Below are 20,827 nucleotides of genomic sequence, written 5' to 3'. Positions count from 1 at the left end.
AAAAAAAAAATGAAGTAGATACAAAAAGACTAACATGGAAAGATGTCCAAGACATTCTGTAAGATGAAAAGGCAAGTTATAGGACCCTACTTATATTAAAACAAACTCCAAACTATATGTGCCTGTTGGTGTGCATGTGCTTACGAATGTACACATGTATATATACACATACAAGTGCATGTTTTCAAGTACACTTGGGAAAAAACAGAGCAAGAAGGGACAAAAACTTCTGTGCCATATGGAGGGTATGAGTACAAATTAATGTTTCCAATTTTTCATGCCTGAAGTTTTAATTACAGAAAATATATTGAAACATAGGCATGTCAATTTTAACAACTCCATTAAATTTAATGGCCCATAAAATGTGTCAAATGATGCTAATAGTTAACTCTAAGTCAATAATAATGACTCACTATTGTCTCTGTGGAGTCAAAGATCAGCAAGGGTTAAGTGTAAGTCAACTGATTTCAAGCTTCTAAAAGTCAAAAGTAACCAGAGTTTTGGCATCCTTTCCATACAAAAGTTACAATTTCATTTGACCTGACTAAAATAGTAAACAAAAGTGGTAAATCTGTTCCAGGTTATGAGTTCCTGAAGTCTAGAATAATCTATGGACTATTTCCCGCAATTCACTAGTCTATATATTTAGTGAGCTGGCAAGTTACTTATTAACAGCCATTTTATTTTTCTTTATCAGATTTACACTGTTTGGACACATAATCACAAATAAATATACAAGATACTTAATAATTTGTTGATATACAAGAACAGAGGGAAAAAAATGCCTTCAAATTTACTTAGAAAGCATTCCACTTTTCTAATGTATGCTGACCTACACATAAAAAGTGGAGATACCAACTCAACTGATTAGGTGAAAACTGAAACCATCTGACATCAGTATGACTCTAAAGTATAGGTTTGATGATCTGTTTGAAGAGAAGACAATCCAATAGAAATATTCAGCACTACTAAATACAGTTCAGCCCTTTTTGGCCTCAAAGAGGCCAAAAGTGGGCAGGATTTTGTCTGGATTAAAAAGCACATCATAAAAACCTGTTTTGTGATCTCGGGCACAAGCTAATCCTAGACGCTCCACACCCTGAAAGTTACTTTGAAAGCCTTATCTTTTTCACCCTCCGGTGAAAAAAGTGATTACAAAACAGAAGTTTTTTTCCCCAAGGCTTGCCTTTTATATTCCCTAACATATCATGCTGACAACAATGTAAATAGACTAATAATACTCTTTCAGGTTTAAGGATTCAGGTACTAAAGACTTCTTGATCAAGGGAAGAACTGCTTTTCTTCTTTGTATTCAACTACTGTAACAAAAGGAAAAAAAAAGAAAACAAAACAAGATTCCTTGATTGTTAAAGTAATCCCCTAGAAGTAGAATTCAATTACACCGAAAGAGTAAAAAATTATTTGGGCATATCAAATCTAAATGGACATTGTACACTTGTGGTTTGTGTACTTTTTCAGTGTACAACTTAGAAGTTTTTTAAAAACTATGAAAGACAAGGATGAGTCCTGGGATTTTAAATAAAATTAGTATCTTATTAAAATTATTTAATTAACAGAGTCTGACTAGAAGTGTGAAAGAAGTTACACTTTTCCTCAAAAAAGCAGTCCTAATAGCCATCTATTATGGCTATGGAAATACTCTGCACTTTTCCATTTTTTTGTACCTTCCTTTCTTATGAAAAGATCTAATCAGAAATATGACTCAGTATCATTAAAGAGAAGCAGAAAATGTAAACGTTCCAACTTCACTCTTCAAACAAGAGTTTGGAGGGTCATATTTGAAGCTATTTCTTCTTTAGCTGATCCCAAGTGGTTGTGCAGTTTCAACTGGTCTTCTGGTCTAAAACAGGTGTCTACTGTCCATAGTCTCTGGGAGGCAGCTAAGTTACTGCCTTTTATCTAAACTTCTTGACCAATGTCTGGCAACCTGGATATTAGCCTCTAGTCTCCCCCAAACCAGGTCTGTCAATAATTTAACCTCTCTGGGCCTAAATTTCTTCACCTGTTAAAGGAGGAAGTCGAATAAAATGAGATTTTCAGTTTGAGAGAGTGAATCTGTTTAAAGAAAAACATTATATAGGTAAATAACAGCACAGGTGGTACACAGATATGGCAAAAGTCATGACCATGGTTAATGGGAATGACGGAAGTTAAGGAAAACAGTGTGCTAGGGCAAGAGTGTGTGATCTTTTACTCACAGCAAACCTCTTAACTAAGTAAAATTTTACGTGGAGGCCTAATGGGTACGAGGGACAAAATGCTGCTCTGGTCAGAAAGCTGGATGCTCTGCCATTTCAGGCCCCACCCCACCCCCTGCTCCCACCGTCACCTACACAGAAACACACAGAGACTCTCAGGAGCGGAGTCTGAAATACACTCAACTAGATGTTCAAAGTTCTCTCTAGAGCAAAAATTCTTTAATTCTTCCTTTCAAAGGATGTCTAAGATATATAAAGGGCTCTTCAGAATTGCTCAGCTCAATGATTTTATAAAGAAAAAGGAGTACCCTGTTATGATGTTATGAACAGACTGATCACTGACCCTCAGCGTTTGAAGTGAAAACCAAACAGGAGGAAGACTTGACCAAGTCAACAGTGGTTGACACGGGGTTGACCACACAGACAGCACACACAGACACTCGCAATGCCAGATGATGGTGTCTCCGCACGCACTCACCGAGGGCCGCACTCACCGCGGGCCGCACTCACCGCGGGCCGCACTCACCCCGGGCCGCACCCACCGCGGGCCGCACTCACCCCGGGCCGCACTCACCGCGGCCCGCACTCACCGAGGGCCGCACTCACCGAGCACCAGGAGGCTGAAGAAAATGGTCATGCCGCTCGACTGCTCCTCCTGCTGAGCCTGCTGCCCCGTCTGCACCGGGAGGATGGGCTTGGCGGGGCTCGGGCGCACCAGTTTCGTAGTGACCGCCAGGGTGGTGTGAAGGGTGACATTGAAACCTTCATGAGTTGTATTGGGGAACCTGTTGGAGAACATAAAAAGCAGCGGAATTAGACAAAGGAAAAAGGGCTCCGAATTACCAACACACACAAACCAGACAGAGAACTTCGGCACGGAGCCTGATGGGATTCACAACCCTTGCAACCAAGAGGCAGGCCTTGGAGAGAAACTGATTAGGAAGATTCCCTCCTGCTGCAGCACAAGGGCACCAGTGGCCTCAGGTACTCTGAACGCAAACACTTAGAGGACAGGGACAAGGGGGAATCAGGACCGGTGTAGAATCAAAGGCTGCCTGCTCTTTGGCACTTAATGGGGGATTTAAAGGGAGGCAAACTGGAGTCTCATCATATTCCAAGGTCCAACATTATTTACTAAGTGCCTTATTTCTCCAGTTTACATTCTTTTCCTTAGATGGTATCTGCAAGCTGAAGAAGCCACTGAATTTGCCCAGTTGTTGATCTGGTCAGAATGCTCTACCCTACTTTACAAAAACCTTCTCTGAGTTCAAAAAGCCCAAATGTAATCCCCTCTGTAATCCCCTCCTCCATACTACTGCTGTGTTCCTCACACTATCTCCTCACACTGTGTTGGGATTGTAAACTAGCACGATATTGACATAATGACCACCATAACTGTGATTATAACAGCTAATGTTTTTTGAGTACCGCTTAATTCCAGGAACCAGGTAACATACCAAGTCTCATTTAATGGGCATAATAAGCCTGAGGTGGACACTACTACTTTCTCTTTTTTACCCATGAATAACAAGCTCAGAGAGGTTGCAAAGCTTGGCGAGTATCAGTCAGTGGCAGAATCAAGCTTTAAGTCCAAACTTGAAATCACTGAGTCATACCACCTCTTTTGCTTTGTGCCGCTGAGGCCCAATTTAGTGTCTGGGACACAGAAGATGCTCAATAAGTAATGTGACTAAATGAAATGACCACCAGGCCAAAAGACATGCATGAAAAGTTGTCAGGTGAGGAAGTCAAAGTTCAACCATGGGGTTGGTTCCTTGTTCATTTTCACATACTCATTCCACAAATATAGATGGGGCACCTATAACACGCAACAGACTGTGCCTGGCAGGTATGTAGATGGACTAAGAGTGGTCCTTCCCCAGCAGCACCAGGAGGACAGAGGCACCTTCACCCCCCTTTATCTCATCTTGTACAGTTAGCTCCCTTGCTCTCCACACTCCAGCCATCCTGCCGTTCTTTCTGTCCCTCAAAAAGGCACTAGGCTCTTTCTTGCTCCTGGCCTTTTGCACCTTTTGTTTCCTCTCCTATCCCTCCTTCTGGTCACTAAGGTTTCATGTGGCACGTCACCTCTTCCCGAGAAGCCTCCCACACACCAACACCACTCCGTTTCCTCCAGAGCACTGAAATCATCTAGTCTATTTATGGTCTTCTTTTTCCACTAGAATGGAAGCTCCCTGAGAGCGGCTCCTGGTCGGCCTCCTTCACTACCATGTGACCAGGGCCTGAAACAGAGTAGATGGCCACCAGTTAACGAATAAATGAAACTCACTGAAGGAAACAGATGTGAAAAATAGTCATTACAATGGAGGAGGTGACTGGCTACGTAAGGGGTGCAGCTGGGGGACTTTCTGGAGGCAGCGAAGCGCTGCGTAATCAGCGGATGCGAAAACTAGGAAAGTGAAATTTGTCTTGCGGTTTCCGCAAGACGGCTTTCGAGACCTATGCTGGGCAGCCGATCCCTAGCCAGAGGGTCCAACCTCTAGGAGGCTGCACGGCCCAGGCCCGTCCCTCCAGCCCTCCTCGCAGGCGCCGGCATGGTCAGTCCTGGCCAACCAGCACAAAGAGCTCCGCCTTATGGGGCCGGAGGGCGGCCTGAGGTGCTCGCAGTCACCCGATGGGGCCCAGCCCTGCCGCCTCCGCCGCCCCGGAAAAACCCACTCACTCCTCTTCCGCCATCTTCTCCCCAATCCTGCGGAGCCTCCGAGACCACCGAGCCGCGGGGCTAGCAGGGCCCGCTTTTGCTTCCGGCTTCCGCTGGAGGCGCGGAACGGGGGGCGGGGTCTCGGCTGCGCAAGGGCGGCACTTCTGTCCTTTCGTCTCTATGGCCCGAGGGTGGGAGGTCTTCCGGGAACGTTCCGAGCGTTTGTCTGGCCTGAGTCTTTTGACCCTCCGGCCCTACGAGATTCCAGTTTTTCCCTTCCACAGGGTAGGGACATTTTGGGGGAAACTCCTGTGAGGTCACTGTGACTCACCCTGAAAGCAAGCTCTTTCTTCTCAGTGTCCAGGAATTCGCCATGCTGAAATTGGGAAGGAAGCTTCTAGCGTAAGCTGTGCAGAGGGACCCCAGATGTATACTTCCCCAGGCTCAGTTTTCCCCAGCTGTGAAGAGGCCTAGCCACCTGGGTTTAGCAGAATCGTGCGGTATTCTGTCTGCAAACATTTATTGAGTTCTGACCATATGCCTATCGTTAAAATAGGTGATGATGATCTAGGGATAGATTGTTCATTAATTTGTTCATTGTCTCAACAAATACTCATTAGACGCCTATATGAGCTTAGCAGTGGTCTGTGGGGTTGGGGATACAGGAAGGAACAAGGTGAGTTTGGAGGGGTAGGAAGAACCCCATCGGGAGAGCTGGTACACTGTTATGAGGCCTTTGGGTTTGACACCACCTCTGCTGCTACCTCCCTTCCTGGTCGAAACCATCGTATCTCAGCAGCTGTGATAGCTGCTTAAACCCTCTTTCTGACTCTGCTATTGTTCTTTAAGCTTTTCCACACATCGGCCTCAGTGATCCTTTTGAGCTGCAGTCACGCCGCTGCTCAAAATGTACACTGGCTTCCAATCTCAATCTGAGGGAAAAAAAAACTTGGAGAATCTCCAAGACTGAACCCTGCCCCCTTACCCCCGTGAGGTCAATCCCCTCTTCTCCTCATGCACACTTTCCACGATGGTCACAGTGGCTTCCTCGGGGTACCTAAAACACACCAGGAACACTTCCACCCATGTACTTGCTGAGCCCTTAGTCAAGGATACTCGGCTCCTAGGTTGCCCCTTGGCTCCCACCTTTCCCACTTTTGGGCTTTTTGTTTACCCTTTTCTTGTCCATTATACCTTCTCTGACCACCTTGGGTCTAAAGCGCAAGCCCTCTTCCCTTCCCTCTGTGATTCCCCTACAGAACACTGAACATATTAATAGTACGTTTTACTTATATATTCGTTTATTGTCCTTCTCTCCATGAGAATGTAAACTTCTGAATGCAGAAGTTTTGTTCTCTGTTTTATCTCCAGTGCCTGGAATAGTATCTGGCATATAGTAGATACTCAAGAAAAAATGATCCTTGAATAAATAATCCATTTTGAGTTTATTTTTGTGTATGGTGTTAGGGAGTGTTCTAATTTCATTCTCAGAATAGGAGAAAATATTTGCAAATGAAGCAACCGACAAGGGATTATCTCATGCAGCTCATGCAGCTCAATACCAAAAAAACAAATAACCCAGATAAAAAATGGACAGAAGGGCTTCCCTGGTGGCACAGTGGTTGAGAATCTGCCTGCCAATGCAGGCGACACGGGTTTGAGCCCTGGTCTGGGAAGATCCCACATGCCGTGGAGCAACTAAGCCCGCGTGCCACAAACTACTGAAGCCCATGCGCCTAGAGTCCAAGGTCTGCAACAAGAGAAGCCACCGCAATGAGAGGCCCGCGCACCATAACCAAGAGTAGCCCCCGCTCGCGGCAACGGGAGAAAGCCTGTGGGCAGCAACGAAGACCCAATGCAGCCAAAAGTAAACAAATAAAATAAAATAAATTAAAAAATGGGCAGAAGATCTAAATAGACATTTCTCCAAAGAAGACATGCAGATGGCCAAAAAGCACATGAAAATATGCTCAATATCACTAATTATTAGAGAATTGCAAATCAAAACTGCAAAGAGGTATCGCCTCACATCCGTCAGAATGGCCATCATCAAAAAAATCTATAAACAGTAAATGCTGGAGAGGGTGTGGAAAAAAGGGAACTCTCCTACACTGTTGGTAGGAATGTAAATTAGCACAGCCACTGTGGAGAACAGTATGGAGTTTCCTTAAAAAACTAAAAATAGAACTACCCTATGACCCAGCAATCCCACTCCTGGGCGTATACCCAGAGAAAACCATAATTCAAAAAGATACATGCACCTCAATGTTCACTGAAGCACTGTTTACAGTGGCCAGGACATGGAAGCAACCTAAATGTCCATCGACAGAGGAATGTATAAAGAAGATGTGGTACATATACACAATGGAATATTACTCAGCCATAAAAAAGAACAAAATAATGCCATTTGCAGAAACATGATGGACCTAGAGATTGTCATACTGAGTGAAGTAAGTCAGACACAGAAAAACAAATATCATACGATATCGCTTATATGTGGAATCTTAAAGGGTACAAATGTACTTATTTACAAAACAGAAGTAGAGTCACAGATGAAGAAGACAAACTTATGGTGACCAGGGGATAAGAGGGGGAGGGATAAATTGGGAGACTGGAATTGACATACACACTACTATATATAAAATAGATAACTAATAAGAACCTGCTGTATAGCACAGGGAACTCTACTCAATACTCTGTAATGGCCTATATGGGAAAAGAATCTTAAAAAAAAAAAGTGGATATACGTATATGTATAACTGATTCACTTTGCTGTACACCTGAAACTAACACAACATTGTAAATCAACTATACTCCAATAAAAATTAAAAAAAAAAAGTTGTTAGTTAACTCCAGAAGTGTTAGGAAACAGAAGGGTTTTGAAAAGAGGAGTGCTGTGGAGACCTGGGGGCAGAGGCAAGGATGGACGATCTCAGACCAGCTAAGAGGCCTTTGCAATAATCTGGGCGAGAGCTGAAGGCACTTTGGATTAAGTTGATACCACGGGTATGGCAGGAATGGTTGGACTGTGGGTGGTTATTGAAGGCAGGGTTTGCTGATGGACTGTGGTCCTTAAAAGAAAGAGAGGAGTCAAGGATGATGTCTTCTCCTTGAGGAGAAGAGCTCTGTCTGGCTCAAAGCCAGAGTCCTCTGCCACGCCAAGACCTCTTAAGGCTGTTGTCAAAGCTGAGAGAATGGGCTCTGTGGGTGTGGTGCTGGGCTATTGTTTCCTTAATTCCTTACATTTCTTTCAGGAAGAGATTATCATCAGTGGTAAACTGAAGCACAGAGAAGTCAAGCCACTTGCGTGAAGTCACACAGCTGGCAAATACTGAGTCTGGGATTCAGGTACAGAGTCTTTGGTTTTAACCAGTATCCCCTGTTGCTCCTCACTGCCTTAATTTCTCTGGCTCTAAAATGGGACTAACAGCCTACTTTCCTCCATTAGCACAGAGCCTGGCAGGAATGAACTGGCCCATAAAGGATTAAGAACTGGGTTCTCTCTGAGCCACATTCATTAACTGAGAGCTTGAGACTGTCACTCTTTTTCCAGCCTCAGAAAACCCCACCTGGCTGGAGTCGGGCCCCCCTGGGCTGGAGGTAGGCTTCCTTGCATTGGGCTACAAGCTGTGGGCCAGTCAGGATGAAAGCAGGGCACTGAATTCATCGAGGGCTGCCCCGTTCTCCCTGCCATGCCACAGATCCTGCTGTCAGGGCCAGATCTGGGCTTTGTGCCAGTCCTGGACCTGCTGCCAACAGGGGGGCTGTAGAACACCTGCTCTCAGGACCGTGAGCCAATCCCAGCCCTCCTCACCTATTCCTGGGAACGAATCTAAAATCCCCAGTCACTGTCCCCAGGAAGGCAAACAAAGTCTTTCAACATGCAGTTCCTGGGTTCATGTGCCATGCCAGGCTGAGAAGGGGCAGGCTCTTGTGCCAGGCAGTTTTGGCTCTCTACCCCGACTCGGGACCTGTGGGCTCTGACCCTGGGACACCACAGCACCCTCAGAGCCTCAGGGCCCCATCATAGTTTTGACAGAGCCCCTCTTTGGAAGGCTGTTGTAAGATTAGAGAGAAAGCTTTTGCCTTGGTTCTCTGATCTCTGCCCTCTTACCCCTAATCTTCCTCTTTCCTGCCATTCAGGTCTCAGTTTAAATGTCACCTCCTCAGGGAGGCCCTCTCTGACCACTCAGTCTAAAGCAGGTGTCAGCAAACTTTTTTGGTAAAGAGCCAGACAGTAAATATTTTAGGCTCTGTGGGCATTCTGATCTGTGGCAACAACTCAACTCTGCCATTGCAGTGGGAAAGCAGCCATCGAAGATTTAAATAGGCATGGCTGTGTTCCAGTAAAACTCTATGGATATTGAAGTTTGAATTTCTTATGATTTTCACGTGGCACACAGTGTTCTTTTTATTTATTTTTTCAACCATTTAAAAATGTAGAAGCCATTCTTAGCTCACGGGTCATATGAAAACAGGTGGCAGTCTGGATCTGGCCTGCCGTGGGCTGCCAACCCCTGGTCTAGTCTTAAACGTAAGTGTTTCTGAGACACTTATAACTATCAGATATTTTTTCCCTTCTTCCCTCCCTCCTTCCTTTCCTTCCTTCCTGTGTTTATCATCCGTTTCCCCCTCTAGGATATAATCTCCTTGAAAGCAGGGAGCTTGTCTCCCTCTCTCTCCTTTCTTCTGTCCTTTATCTCTTCCAACATTTTTTGAACACTTTGTACCAGACATTATTCCAAGTGCATTATGCTCAGTAATTTATTAATCCTTTTAATAACCCTGTGAGGTACACTGATTAGCCCAATTTCACGCATGTGGAAACTTGAACATCATTCCGTTGTTCCCAGAGTTTAGAAAATGCTGAAGGTGTCAACAAAACAGGGTTACCAATGAAAACTTTTGAACAAATATGATATTTCATATTTTTTTAAAAAGGGAATCAAAGTGGTTACCATCAAGTGGTTATTAGTCAAGATTCAATCAGAGAAGCAGAACCAACAGGAGATATTTATTAAGGGATTTATTGCAAGGCATTTTCCCAAAACAACACAGATTTATTATAATTCTATAGGTTAGAAGTGTCATGGGGCTAAACTCAAGGTGTCAGCAGGGCTACATTCTTTTGGAGGCTCTAGGGGAGAATGTGTTTTCTTGCCTTTTCCAGCTTCTAGAGGCTACCCACATTCCATGGCTTTTGGTCCCATCCTGTATCTTCAAAGCCAGCAATGGCATCACTCCAACCTCTGCTTTGATCATCACTTCATTTCTGACTCCGACTGTCCTGCCTTCTTTCCTTTATAAGGAGCATTGTGATTACCTTGAACCCACCCAGAAGGATCTCCCTGTCTCCAGGTTAACTGATTAACAACCTTAATTGCCCCTTGTCATGTGACATAATACATTTACAGGGTCCAGGGATTAGCATGTGGACATCTTTGGGAGGTATTACTCTGCCTCCCATGCCATGGAAAAATAAGTTCTGTGTTGGCTTTCCCTGTATTTTTTGTTATCATTTAGCATTGTGTCATATTCATTTACACATGGGGGAGAGTTGGGAATAATTTTTTAAAGCCTGTTGACATTAGTGTTTTAATCTGGCCCTGGCCACTTAGCAGGTAATAAGCACTAGAATTACCAGGCACAAATGAAAAAATTGGGCTTGTAGAATTCAGTGGAGTCAGGTGCAGTAGGTACTGCTGAGAGATTTTGTGAAAAAGTACAGATTCCAGTCCTATTACAGACCTGCTGGAGCTTGGGCATGGTGCCTGGGAATCTGAATTTCTGCTTGGCTCTCCCCTACCCTTACCAGACTCTGCTAGTGCCTGCTCATACCGTCTTGGAGGGTCTTACTGCTGCCTAAGGGCTTCTTCTCAGCACAGTACAAGCCAGCTGTGCTAGGGAGTTGATGCTGTCAGAGCACCCCTCAACCAGTAACTCGAAAGAGTTGGAGGATAAACACCCCCAATCCTTTGCCCCTCGCGTGGGGCAATTCTGCGGTCATATTCTAGTTTCCTGGAACCCCTCAGTGGGAGTAAGCTTCAGCTGCCCTCAATGGTGACCCACTTGAACAAACACACACACACACACACACACACACACACACACAAACACACACAGCCAGCCCTCCTTCATATCCTTGGGTTCTGCCTCCTCGGATTCAACCAATTGCAGATCAAAACTATTTAAAAAAAAATTCCGGAAAGTTTCAAAAAGCAAAACTTGAATTTGCTGTGCCCTGGCAACTGTTTACATAGCATTTACATTATGTTATGTATTAAAGTAATCTACAGATGATTTAAAGTATACCAGAGGATATGCCTGGTTATATGCAGGTGCTACACCATTTTATACAAGGGACTTGAGCCTCTATGGATTTTGGTATCTATGAGGGGTCCTGGAACCAATCCCGCCAAGGATACCAAGGGAGGACAGTGTGTGTGTGTGTGTGTGTGTGTGTGTGTGTGTGTGTGTGTGTGTGTGTGTGTGTGTGTGTGTGTGTTATGCTTGGATGATATAAACATTCAGGAGTTTAACTTTGTTTTGAAAATCTGCTTTGAGGATATCTCATGAGTTTTCACCCATGATACTCTCATTGTAGTTTCTTCTTTGAGACAAGATTTACTTAGGGAGTGTTTTAGAATTTCCTACTTATTGAGTGTTAAATGTAACTTTTGTTACTCATTTCCAATTTTATTATATTTTTACTCAGTAGTATATACTAAACATTTTCTGCTTTTTGACTTCACAGAGACTTACTTCACTGTCTAATTCATAAACAATTTTTGTGAAGTACACAGAGAATTGGAAAAGTTTATTTTTTATTTTTAGAGTATAGTGATGTTTAGTAACTCATTATTTAAATTCTATAAACATTTAATTTGTTTTTTAGATTATAGAAGGCTTTGAATACATAGGAAATGAAAGGATATATTTGATAAACATTAACATTCTGTATAGTAAACAATGCCAAAAATAACTTTCTTCCTAATTGTATTTTATTTATTTATTTATTTTTGGCTGCATTGGGTCTTCATTGCTGAGCACGGGCTTTCTCTAGTAGTGGCAAGCGGGGGGCTACCCTTCGTTGTGGTGCACGGGCTTCTCGTTGCGGTGGCTTCTCTTGTTGCGGAGCACGGGCTCTAGGCTCATGAACTTCAGTAGTTGTGGCTCGTGGGCTCAGTAGTTGTGGCTCACGGGCTCTAGAGCTCAGGCTTAGTAGTTGTGGCGCAGGGGCTTAGTTGCTCTGTGGCATGTGGGATCTTCCCGAACCAGGGCTCAAACCTGTGTCCCCTGCATTGGCAGGCAGATTCTTAACCACTGCGCCACCAGGGAAGTCCCCTAATTGTATTTTAATAAAAAATACATACTCTTAAAATACAGTTTATAAATGAAACTCTGAACAAGTTTACAATCATATTTTAATTGACGTGTAGTTGATATACAATATTGTGTTAGTTTCAGGTGTACAGCAAAGTGATTCAGTTATACATATTTTTTTTCAGATTATTCTCCATTATAGGTTATTACAAGATATTGAATATAGTTCCCTGTGCTATACAATAAATCCTTGTCACTTATCTATTTTATATATAGTGGTGTGTATCTGTTAATGCCACACTCCTAATATATCCCTCCCCACCTTGTCCCTTTGGTAACCACAAGTCTGTTTTCTGTGTCTGTGAAGTTTACAATCATATTAATTTCAGAGTCCTGAAATTAAGATTGTTTATGTTCTCCCTATAGACTTTAAATATATATATATATTGAGATATAATTGACAAACAACGTAACCTACACTGACTTCTCTGTCTTCCCTGTCTTAATTCTCCACTTCTGCATCTGGGCAAACTAAGACACTCCCTTCAAGAGTTTTTATGTGAATATCAAAAAAAAAAAAAAAAACACAGAAAAAAACAAAAAAACAAACAACCCAATCCAAAAATGGGCAGAAGACCTAAATAGACATTTCTCCAAAGAAGATATACAGACTGCCAACAAACACATGAAAGAATGCTCAACATCACTAATTATTAGAGAAATGCAAATCCAAACTACAATGAGGTATCACCTCACACCAGTCAGAATGGCCATCATCAAAAAATCTACAAACAATAAATGCTGGAGAGGGTGTGGAGAAAAGGGAACACTCTTGCACTGCTGGTGGGAATGAAAATTGATACAGCCACTATGGAGAACAGTATGGAGGTTCCTTAAAAAACTAAAAAGAACTACCATACGACTCAGCAATCCCACTACTGGGCATATACCCTGAGAAAACCATAATTCAAAAAGAGTCATGTACCACAATGTTCATTGCAGCTCTATTTACAATAGCCAGGACATGGAAGCAACCTAAGTGTCCATCAACAGATAAATGGATAAGGAAGATGTGGCACATATATACAATGGAATATTACTCAGCCATAAAAAAATCTGAAATTGAGTTATTTGTAGTGAGGTGGATGGACCTAGAGTCTGTCGTACAGAGTGAAGTAAGTCAGAAAGAAAAACAAATACCATATGCTAGCACCTATATATGGAATCTAAAAAAAAAAAATGGTCATGAAGAACGTAGGGGCAGGATTGGAATAAAGACGCAGACCTATTAGAGAATGGACTTGAGGACATGGGGAGGGGGAAGGGTAAGCTGGGACGAAGTGAGAGAGTAGCATGGACATATATACACTACCAAATGTAAAATAGATAGCTAGTGGGAAGCAGCCGCATGGCACAGGGAGATCAGCTCAGTGCTTTGTGACCACCTAGAGGGGTGGGATAGGGAGAGTGGGAGGGAGGGAGACACAAGAGGGAAGAGATATGGGAACATATGTATATGTATAGCTGATTCACTTTGTTATAAAGCAGAAACTAACACACCGTTGTAAAGCAATTATACTCCAATAAAGATGTTAAAAGAAAATTGTTTTTATGGTAGGGACTTCCCTGGCGGTCCAGTGGTTAAGATTCCACACTTCCACTGCAGGGGTCATGGGTTCAATCCCTGGTCAGGGAACTAAGGTCCTGCATGCCACGTGGTGTGGCCAAAAAAAAAAAAAAGAATTTCTTATGGTAATCACACTTGGTAACAACTGCTGAGGATGATCCTGTTAAAAAAAAAATCATCTCCGTGCTTACCATGTGGCAGGCCCCATTCTTGGCACAGGGAATGGAGAGATGAGTTAGGCATGGACCCCTGGGGAAGGAGGAAGTGGGATTTCAGCAGAGGTACAGAGCGTCATTTTAAGATTAGCCCATTGAGACTTTTGGGAAAACAGCTAGCTAAGCGCACACTTCTACTTTTGCTTTACCCCTTGGCTCCACTAGGTTGACAGTAAAGGGATTTATTATTTTTTTTAAAGGCATAAACCGTTAAGGACTGGAGAATGGGAAAGGAGACAAGAGTGAGAACATTTTGGAGAACAGAAAGCAGATGGGTTAATCGGCAGAACTGAGAAAACCCAATCCTCCGGCAGCAGAGGGGAAAGTCAAAGCCAACCTGATTTATCCCCCAAAATCCCTCCCAAAGGCTCGGGAATTGGTGGTACCAATTCCTGAAAGTAAAATTGGGGATAGGAGTGGGCAGCAGAGAGGAGGATGTGAAATAAAGGAAATTCCCTAAAAGTCTGTCTGAGGAGCAGTCAGATTTGCAGATCCTCCCAGCCCCCGCCCGACTCTAGGTAACTGGCCACCTACCTCTGCAAAAGTCTGCAGGTTTATTCTTTGGAGACAGTAGCACAGAGTATCTGGGCTTGGGGACCCCAGCACGTTTTCAGGCAGAGGTACTATATTGAAAGCAGGAGGATTAAGTGAAATCTTGTGTTTAGTTCCCCGGGACTGCTATAACAAATTACCACAAACTGTGTGGCTTCAAACAATAGAAGCGTATTCTTTCATAGTTCTGGAGGCCAGAAGGCTGAAATCAAAGTGTCAGCAGGGCCATCCTCCTTCCGGAGGCTCTGGGAGAGAATCCATCCCTTGTCTCTTCCAGCTTTTGGTGTCTGTCGGCATTCCTTGGCTTGTGGACATATCTCTTTCTGCTGTCGGCATTCCTTGGCTTGTGGACATATCTCTTTCTGCTCTGTTTTCACATTGTCTTCTCCTCCACGCTTCTCATCTCCCACTGCCTCTCTCTTATAAGGACACTTTTGATGGTACTTAGGGCCCACCTGAATAATCCAGAACTATCTCCTCATCTCAAGAGCCTTAACTTAATCACAGCTACAAAGAACCTTTTTCACAAATGAGATACCATTCACAGGTTCCAGGAATTTAACATGGATATACTTTTGGGGGCTGTTTTGGGGCCTGCACGCTGAGATATCCTATTCCAGTCCTTTGCCACATCTGCAGGGCTGGCCCCATTGCTCACATCCAGAGGCCAGGCAAATTGTATGTAGTGGTCTTTCCCAGGCCATTCCATTCCAGGTAGGAGACTGGAAGAATCTTCTCCAGAAAATCTGGCTAGACTCAGAGGAATCACCTAAAGATATTTTAACATCAGGGGGTTTCCCAACTGACACTGACAGTTCAGTGTCAACAGCCCACTTCCCAATATATACAATGATCAGCTTCTTGGTCCCCTACTCTTAAATATGAGCAGAAAATCAAGAAATATCAGACATCTGAGCGTACCCTCTTAAATGAAAAATCGAGAACAAAGCAAATAGAGAAAAGTAACTAAAGAAAACAGACAATGCAGGAAGGAAAAAAAAAACTAAAAAAAAAAAATCAAAAACAACTTTTCAGAGAGTTACCCTGAAGCAAGAACAAGATGCTATTAAAAATAGGAATATTTTGAGAACAAAGAGGGCTTCTTGGAAATTAAAAGCAGAGATATTAAAAATTTAATAAAAGAGATGGAAGATAAATGTGAGAGTTTGTCTCAGAAAGTAGGACAAAAAGACAAAGATAGAAAATAGGAGAGAAAAGATACATTGTTTCAGGGACCGGTCTAAAAAATCCCACATTTGAAAAATAGGCATTTTATCGAGAAAGAAGAGAAACAGGGTGGGGTGGGGGAATCATCAATAAAATAATTCACAAAAATTCTCCAAAACTAAAGGACATGTGTTTCCAGATTGAAAGTGTTTACTGAGTGCCCAGCATGCTGGAGAAAAATAGGTCCATAGCAAGGCACATCATTGTGAAATTTTGAAATACCAAGAACTAATTTGTGAAGAGAAGGAGAAATAGGTCACTTCAAAGTATCAAGAGCAGAATAACTTTGGACTTCTCCACCAAAATTCAGACATAAGAAGGTAGTGGATTAATGCCTTCAAAATTCTGAGGGAAAATGATTTCCAACATAGAATTCTATACCCAGCCAAACAATCATCAAGGGAGCAGATAGAATAAAACCATTTTCAGATATGGGAAGTTGAAAATTTTCTACTTCCCACACACCCTTTCTCAGGGACTTACTGGAGGCTGAACTTTTTGGCTACACCAAAAAGGGTGTGTGTTTGTGGTGAGACAAGGAAGAACAAGACACAGGAAACAGAAACACAGCACAGGGGAGAAGCAGGTGGAATCCCCAGATGATGGTGAACGGACATCCTAGGATGACAGCTGTGCACCAGAGTCGGTAACAGGTTAGATTCCAGCAGGTCTGAAGACTCCAGGGAGATTTCTTTAAGAAGGTGAACACATAGAGTTTCTGAGGCATTAGAAGGAGTTGAGAGGATACTTGCACCACTGGCACAGAGTTTGGAGTTGATAACAAATACTGAGAAAATTAGGTCAGCTTGGGTGGGGTCAGAGAACAAGACAATAATCAACTTTAAAAAAAAAACAAAAGTGGGACTCCCCTGGTGGCACAGTGGTTAAGAATCTGCCTGCCAATGCAGGGGACACGGGTTCGAGCCCTGGTCCGGGAAGATCCCACATGTCATGGAGCAACTAAGCCCAGGTGCCACAACTACTGAGCCTGCGCTCTAGAGCCCGTGCTCCACAAGTGAAGCCACTGCAATGAGAAGCCCACACACTGCAACGAAGAGTAGCCCACGCTCGCCGCAACTGGAGAAAGCCTGCGTGCAGCAGCAAAGACCCAATGCAGCAAAAAACAAAATAAATAAATAAACTAAAAAAACAAAACCAAACAAACAATATAAAAAACAAAAACGCTGTGGGGAAAAGCAAAAGGACATCATAGTTTACCATGGTGCTCAGTGGTGAATGTCACAATTATGTAATTAGTAAATATTGATCTCACCAAAATTACCATATACCTATCATGAGAGGATGGGGGAGTGGGAAGGGCATATACATATGTGCTGGGGCCAAGTGTAGGGAAGGAAAGAGAGCAGAACCCTCAGATCCTAGAGAGGGAAAGCAGTTCTGAAAACTGAAAAATTTAGAAGTGGCAATCAATAGAAGCATGTTATTTAGAGACATGGAATTAAATATAAAAAATTTAGCTTAAAGTAGTTGAAGTCATTGCCTTTGGGGAGGGGGAAATGGGAGGAAGAAGTGAAGTGGGGACTTCTGCTTTTAGAATATTTGACTTTTCAATTCATGTATAACCTTGATAAAATAAAATCTAAAACCAAAAAATAAAAAAGGACAGGCATACCAGATATTAAAATGTTATTTTGATAATGGCTGTCTCTGCATTGTGGACCATGGATAATTTCCCCCCCTTTTCTTACTTGTCATTATTTTAATAATTTTTGTCTGCAAATAACATATGGCATGAAGTGAGAAAAAAAATATTTTTTAAAGGGAGAAAGAAAAAAAGGTCTGCCCAGAGACAGCCTGGAAACCAGTGTTTCCATCTGTCACCAGGTCTCAAAGTGAGGAGAGTGAAAAGGATACAAAGGTGACGCGGGGCGGGCAGGGAAGGAAGAATTGACAGAGCTTGGTGACTCACAGAATAGGGAGGTGAGGCAGTGTCACAGAGAGAAATATCAAAATAACCATGGCCTTGACTTCCTGTTTTTAAATAAATATGACAAGCTGGCATATTTCTAGTTTGTGAAAGATGACTGAATGTTCCTAGTCACAGCACGGTGTCAAAGGGTGTTACTTACGAATACATTTTATGCTTCTACTTTTACTCACCTGCTATTTACTTTACATAGCAGTCCAAGTGATCCTGTTTAAGCATTCATCAGATCACATTACTCTTTTGCTCAAAACCATCCCATGGCCCCTCATTTTACTGTGAACAAAACCCAAAGTCCTCTTAGTTATCTACAGTGCCCAGTTTGGTCTGCCTCTTGCCCCTGCAGCGGTCTCTGACCTTCTCTTGTACCTTTTCCTCTGCACCCCAACTCAGTGGGCTTCAACTCATTGAATGTGGCAAGCTCATCCCCAGCTCAGCACCTTTGCACAGGCTGATCCTTCATTTCCCTTCCTCTAGATATTTATATAGTACCTCCTAGTCATAATTCAGGTTCCATCACAAGTGTCACTTCCTCAGAGGGGCCTTCAGGAACCACTCTGCCTGCTTACCCCAGCCAGCTACTATCTCTTGCAACATTTTACTTTCTTGTCTTCAATGCACATATCACCATGTGAAATTATCCTGGTTTTCTCTTTTTAAAATGTTTTAAAATTATTGTTGAGATATAATTCATTTAACATAAAATTCAGCATTCAAAAGCATACAATTCAATGGCTTTTAATCTATTTATTATGTTGTACAACCATCACCACTGTCTGATTCCCAAACGTTTCCATCACCCCAACAAGAAACCCTGTACCTGTTAGCAGTCACTCTCCCCTGCCCCCATCCCTGGCAGTAGAAACCAACCTACTTTCTGTCTCTATGGATTAACTATTCTGAACATTTCATATAAATAGAATCATATACGTGGCCTTTTTGTGTCTGCCTTCTTTCACTTATCATAATATTCTGTTTCTTATAAAAATTTGCTTCCTTATTATCTATCATCCCCTTTAGACCCTCAGAAGCTCTAATACCTAGAATAGTGCCAGTATACGTCATTAAATATGGATTAAGCACCTATTAGGTGTTATGCACACAGTAGCACAAAAAATCCTCTCCAAGGAAACTCTCTCTAATCTTTATTTTTTCCTAAGTAGTCTTCAAGTCTTCCCTCATGCATCCCCAAGGAGGGTGATGGGCCAAGACTTAGTAGGCTGGTTTGGGGAAGTCTCCCCATTCTTGGCCCAGCAGACACGATCCAGCTCTCTCCAGAAAGGGACACCTCACACCAGCACAGAGGCCCCAACCAAGACTGAAACAAAAGATAAGTCCCAACTGAGCACCAGTTACTAAGGGGTTTCCCTGTCCCTTTGGTTCTTATTCAAGACAAATCTGTGTGACAGTTAAGATAGTCACCTTAAATAAAAAGTGGAAGGGACCATGGGACAAGGAATACGGGAAGCATCTAACTGCACAGAGAATAGCCTCCATGACCAAAAAGCAAGGAAATCAGGACCTCAGTCCTACAACCACAAGGAACTGAATTCTGCCAACAACCTAAATGAGCCTGGAAGGGGATTCTTCCCAGAGCCTCCAGATAAGGATTTAGACAGGCTGCTGTCTAGACTTCAGCCTGTGAGACCCTGAGCATGGAACACAGCAGAGCCTGCATGGACTTAGGACCTAAGAACTCTGAGCTGGATGTAGTTTAAAAGACAAAAAAGGGCTTCCCTGGTGGCACAGTGGTTGAGAGTCCGCCTGCCGATGCAGGGGACACGGGTTCGTGCCCTGGTCCGGGAAGATCCCACATGCCGCAGAGCGGCTGCGCCCGTGAGCCATGGCCGCTGAGCCTGTGCGTCTGGAGCCTGTGCTCTGCAACGGGAGAGGCCACAACAGTGAGAGGCCCGCGTACCACAAAAAAAAAAAAAAGATATTCACCTTGCTGCCTGCAGTCTGCCACTAAATGCAGGCTTACTCTCAGGACCCCAGGGCTGGTTGGATCACTTGGGCCAGCTGGTAGACCGAGAGGCCGGTTAGAATAGGAGTTAAGAAACCAGATGCTGGAGTCAAATTTCCAGAGTCCAAACCCCAGCACCGCCACTTACTACCTCTGTCACCTGGGGCAAGTTACCCTCCCTGTGCCTCAGTTTCCCCAGAATGTATTTCAGAGTATTATTTTTAGATTAAATGAACTAATATTCATGAAGTCTTAGAATGATGCCAGGTACATATTTAGATGTTTCTCAAATTAAAATAACCCCTCCCCAGATAATATATGTATTCCTAATGGGGCAACTGCTTCCAAGTGATGCTGCACTCCTTTTTTTGCTTCTCCTGGGTTGGAAATACTGGTTGTTGTGACATCTAACCACAGTTTTGTTTTTTGTTTGTTTGTTTGTTTTTAACTTCATTTAAAGACCAAAAGGGTAATTCCTCTCTGTTTCCTAATAGGAGAAAAGTAGAAACATTCCAATTATTCGTTAATGGAAGAGTAAATGCAGACACTGAAAATGACTCACATGTATGGATATTAACTTAGGAAAGGGCCTGTGCTCTGCCTTGGTGATGTAGTATAGTGGTTAAGGTCATGGACCTTGAAGGCAGACCACCTATGTCTGAATCCCAGCTTGACTACCTATGGCTGTATGATGCTGGCTAAAACACTTAACCTCTCTGGGTCTCAGTTTCCTTATCTGTAAGGTAGGGTTAATAATAGTGCTTATCATATAGAGAACTATTGTTAGGATAAAATGAAGTAATACACCGAGAGCAACTAGCACAAGCATTGTAAGTATTCATTAAGCCTTAGCTGTTACTGTTTAATTTAAAAAAAAAAAAGCACAAATGGACTTTAGGATTTAAACATATTTCTATGCATTGAAAAAATCCGAGATAATTTATAAACTGCTCTAAAATTATAACTGTTTTTCACTCTCTTCTTCATGCTTTTCTGTATTGTCTGAAAAAAATTTTTCATAATAATAAGCCTATTATTACATACTACTTTTGTAACCAGAAAAAAAAATTTTAAGTTAATTCCATTTGGGGGTG

General features: G+C 42.9%; 1 protein-coding gene and 1 long non-coding RNA gene across 8 annotated transcripts in view; one reads left to right on the top strand and one right to left on the bottom strand.

Annotated features, from left to right (window-relative positions):
• Positions 1–5,045, bottom strand: part of SLC9A8 (solute carrier family 9 member A8) — a 71,301-nt gene extending 66,256 nt beyond the window's left edge. For all 7 annotated transcript variants that reach the window (XM_067708416.1, XM_067708421.1, XM_067708420.1 and 4 more), the window contains exons 1-2: positions 4,903–5,045; positions 2,826–3,004 (exon numbers count right to left, since the gene is read on the bottom strand). In XM_067708416.1, coding sequence (XP_067564517.1) covers positions 2,826–3,004; positions 4,903–4,916 — 193 coding nt within the window. In that variant the 5' untranslated portion in view covers positions 4,917–5,045. The remainder of the gene's footprint in view (positions 1–2,825; positions 3,005–4,902) is intronic.
• A 21-nt stretch (positions 5,046–5,066) lies between these two features.
• The window catches only part of LOC137207981 (uncharacterized), a 50,688-nt gene continuing 34,927 nt past the window's right edge, over positions 5,067–20,827 (top strand). Inside the window, exons 1-2 of the long non-coding RNA XR_010935418.1 lie at positions 5,067–5,166; positions 8,136–8,229. This is a non-coding gene — a long non-coding RNA (uncharacterized lncRNA). The remainder of the gene's footprint in view (positions 5,167–8,135; positions 8,230–20,827) is intronic.

The sequence above is a fragment of the Pseudorca crassidens genome, chromosome 15, assembly GCF_039906515.1.
Source record: "Pseudorca crassidens isolate mPseCra1 chromosome 15, mPseCra1.hap1, whole genome shotgun sequence".
Lineage (NCBI taxonomy): Eukaryota > Metazoa > Chordata > Mammalia > Artiodactyla > Delphinidae > Pseudorca > Pseudorca crassidens.
Note: the sequence above shows the minus strand (reverse complement) of the source record. Positions and strands in the feature narration are given on the sequence as shown.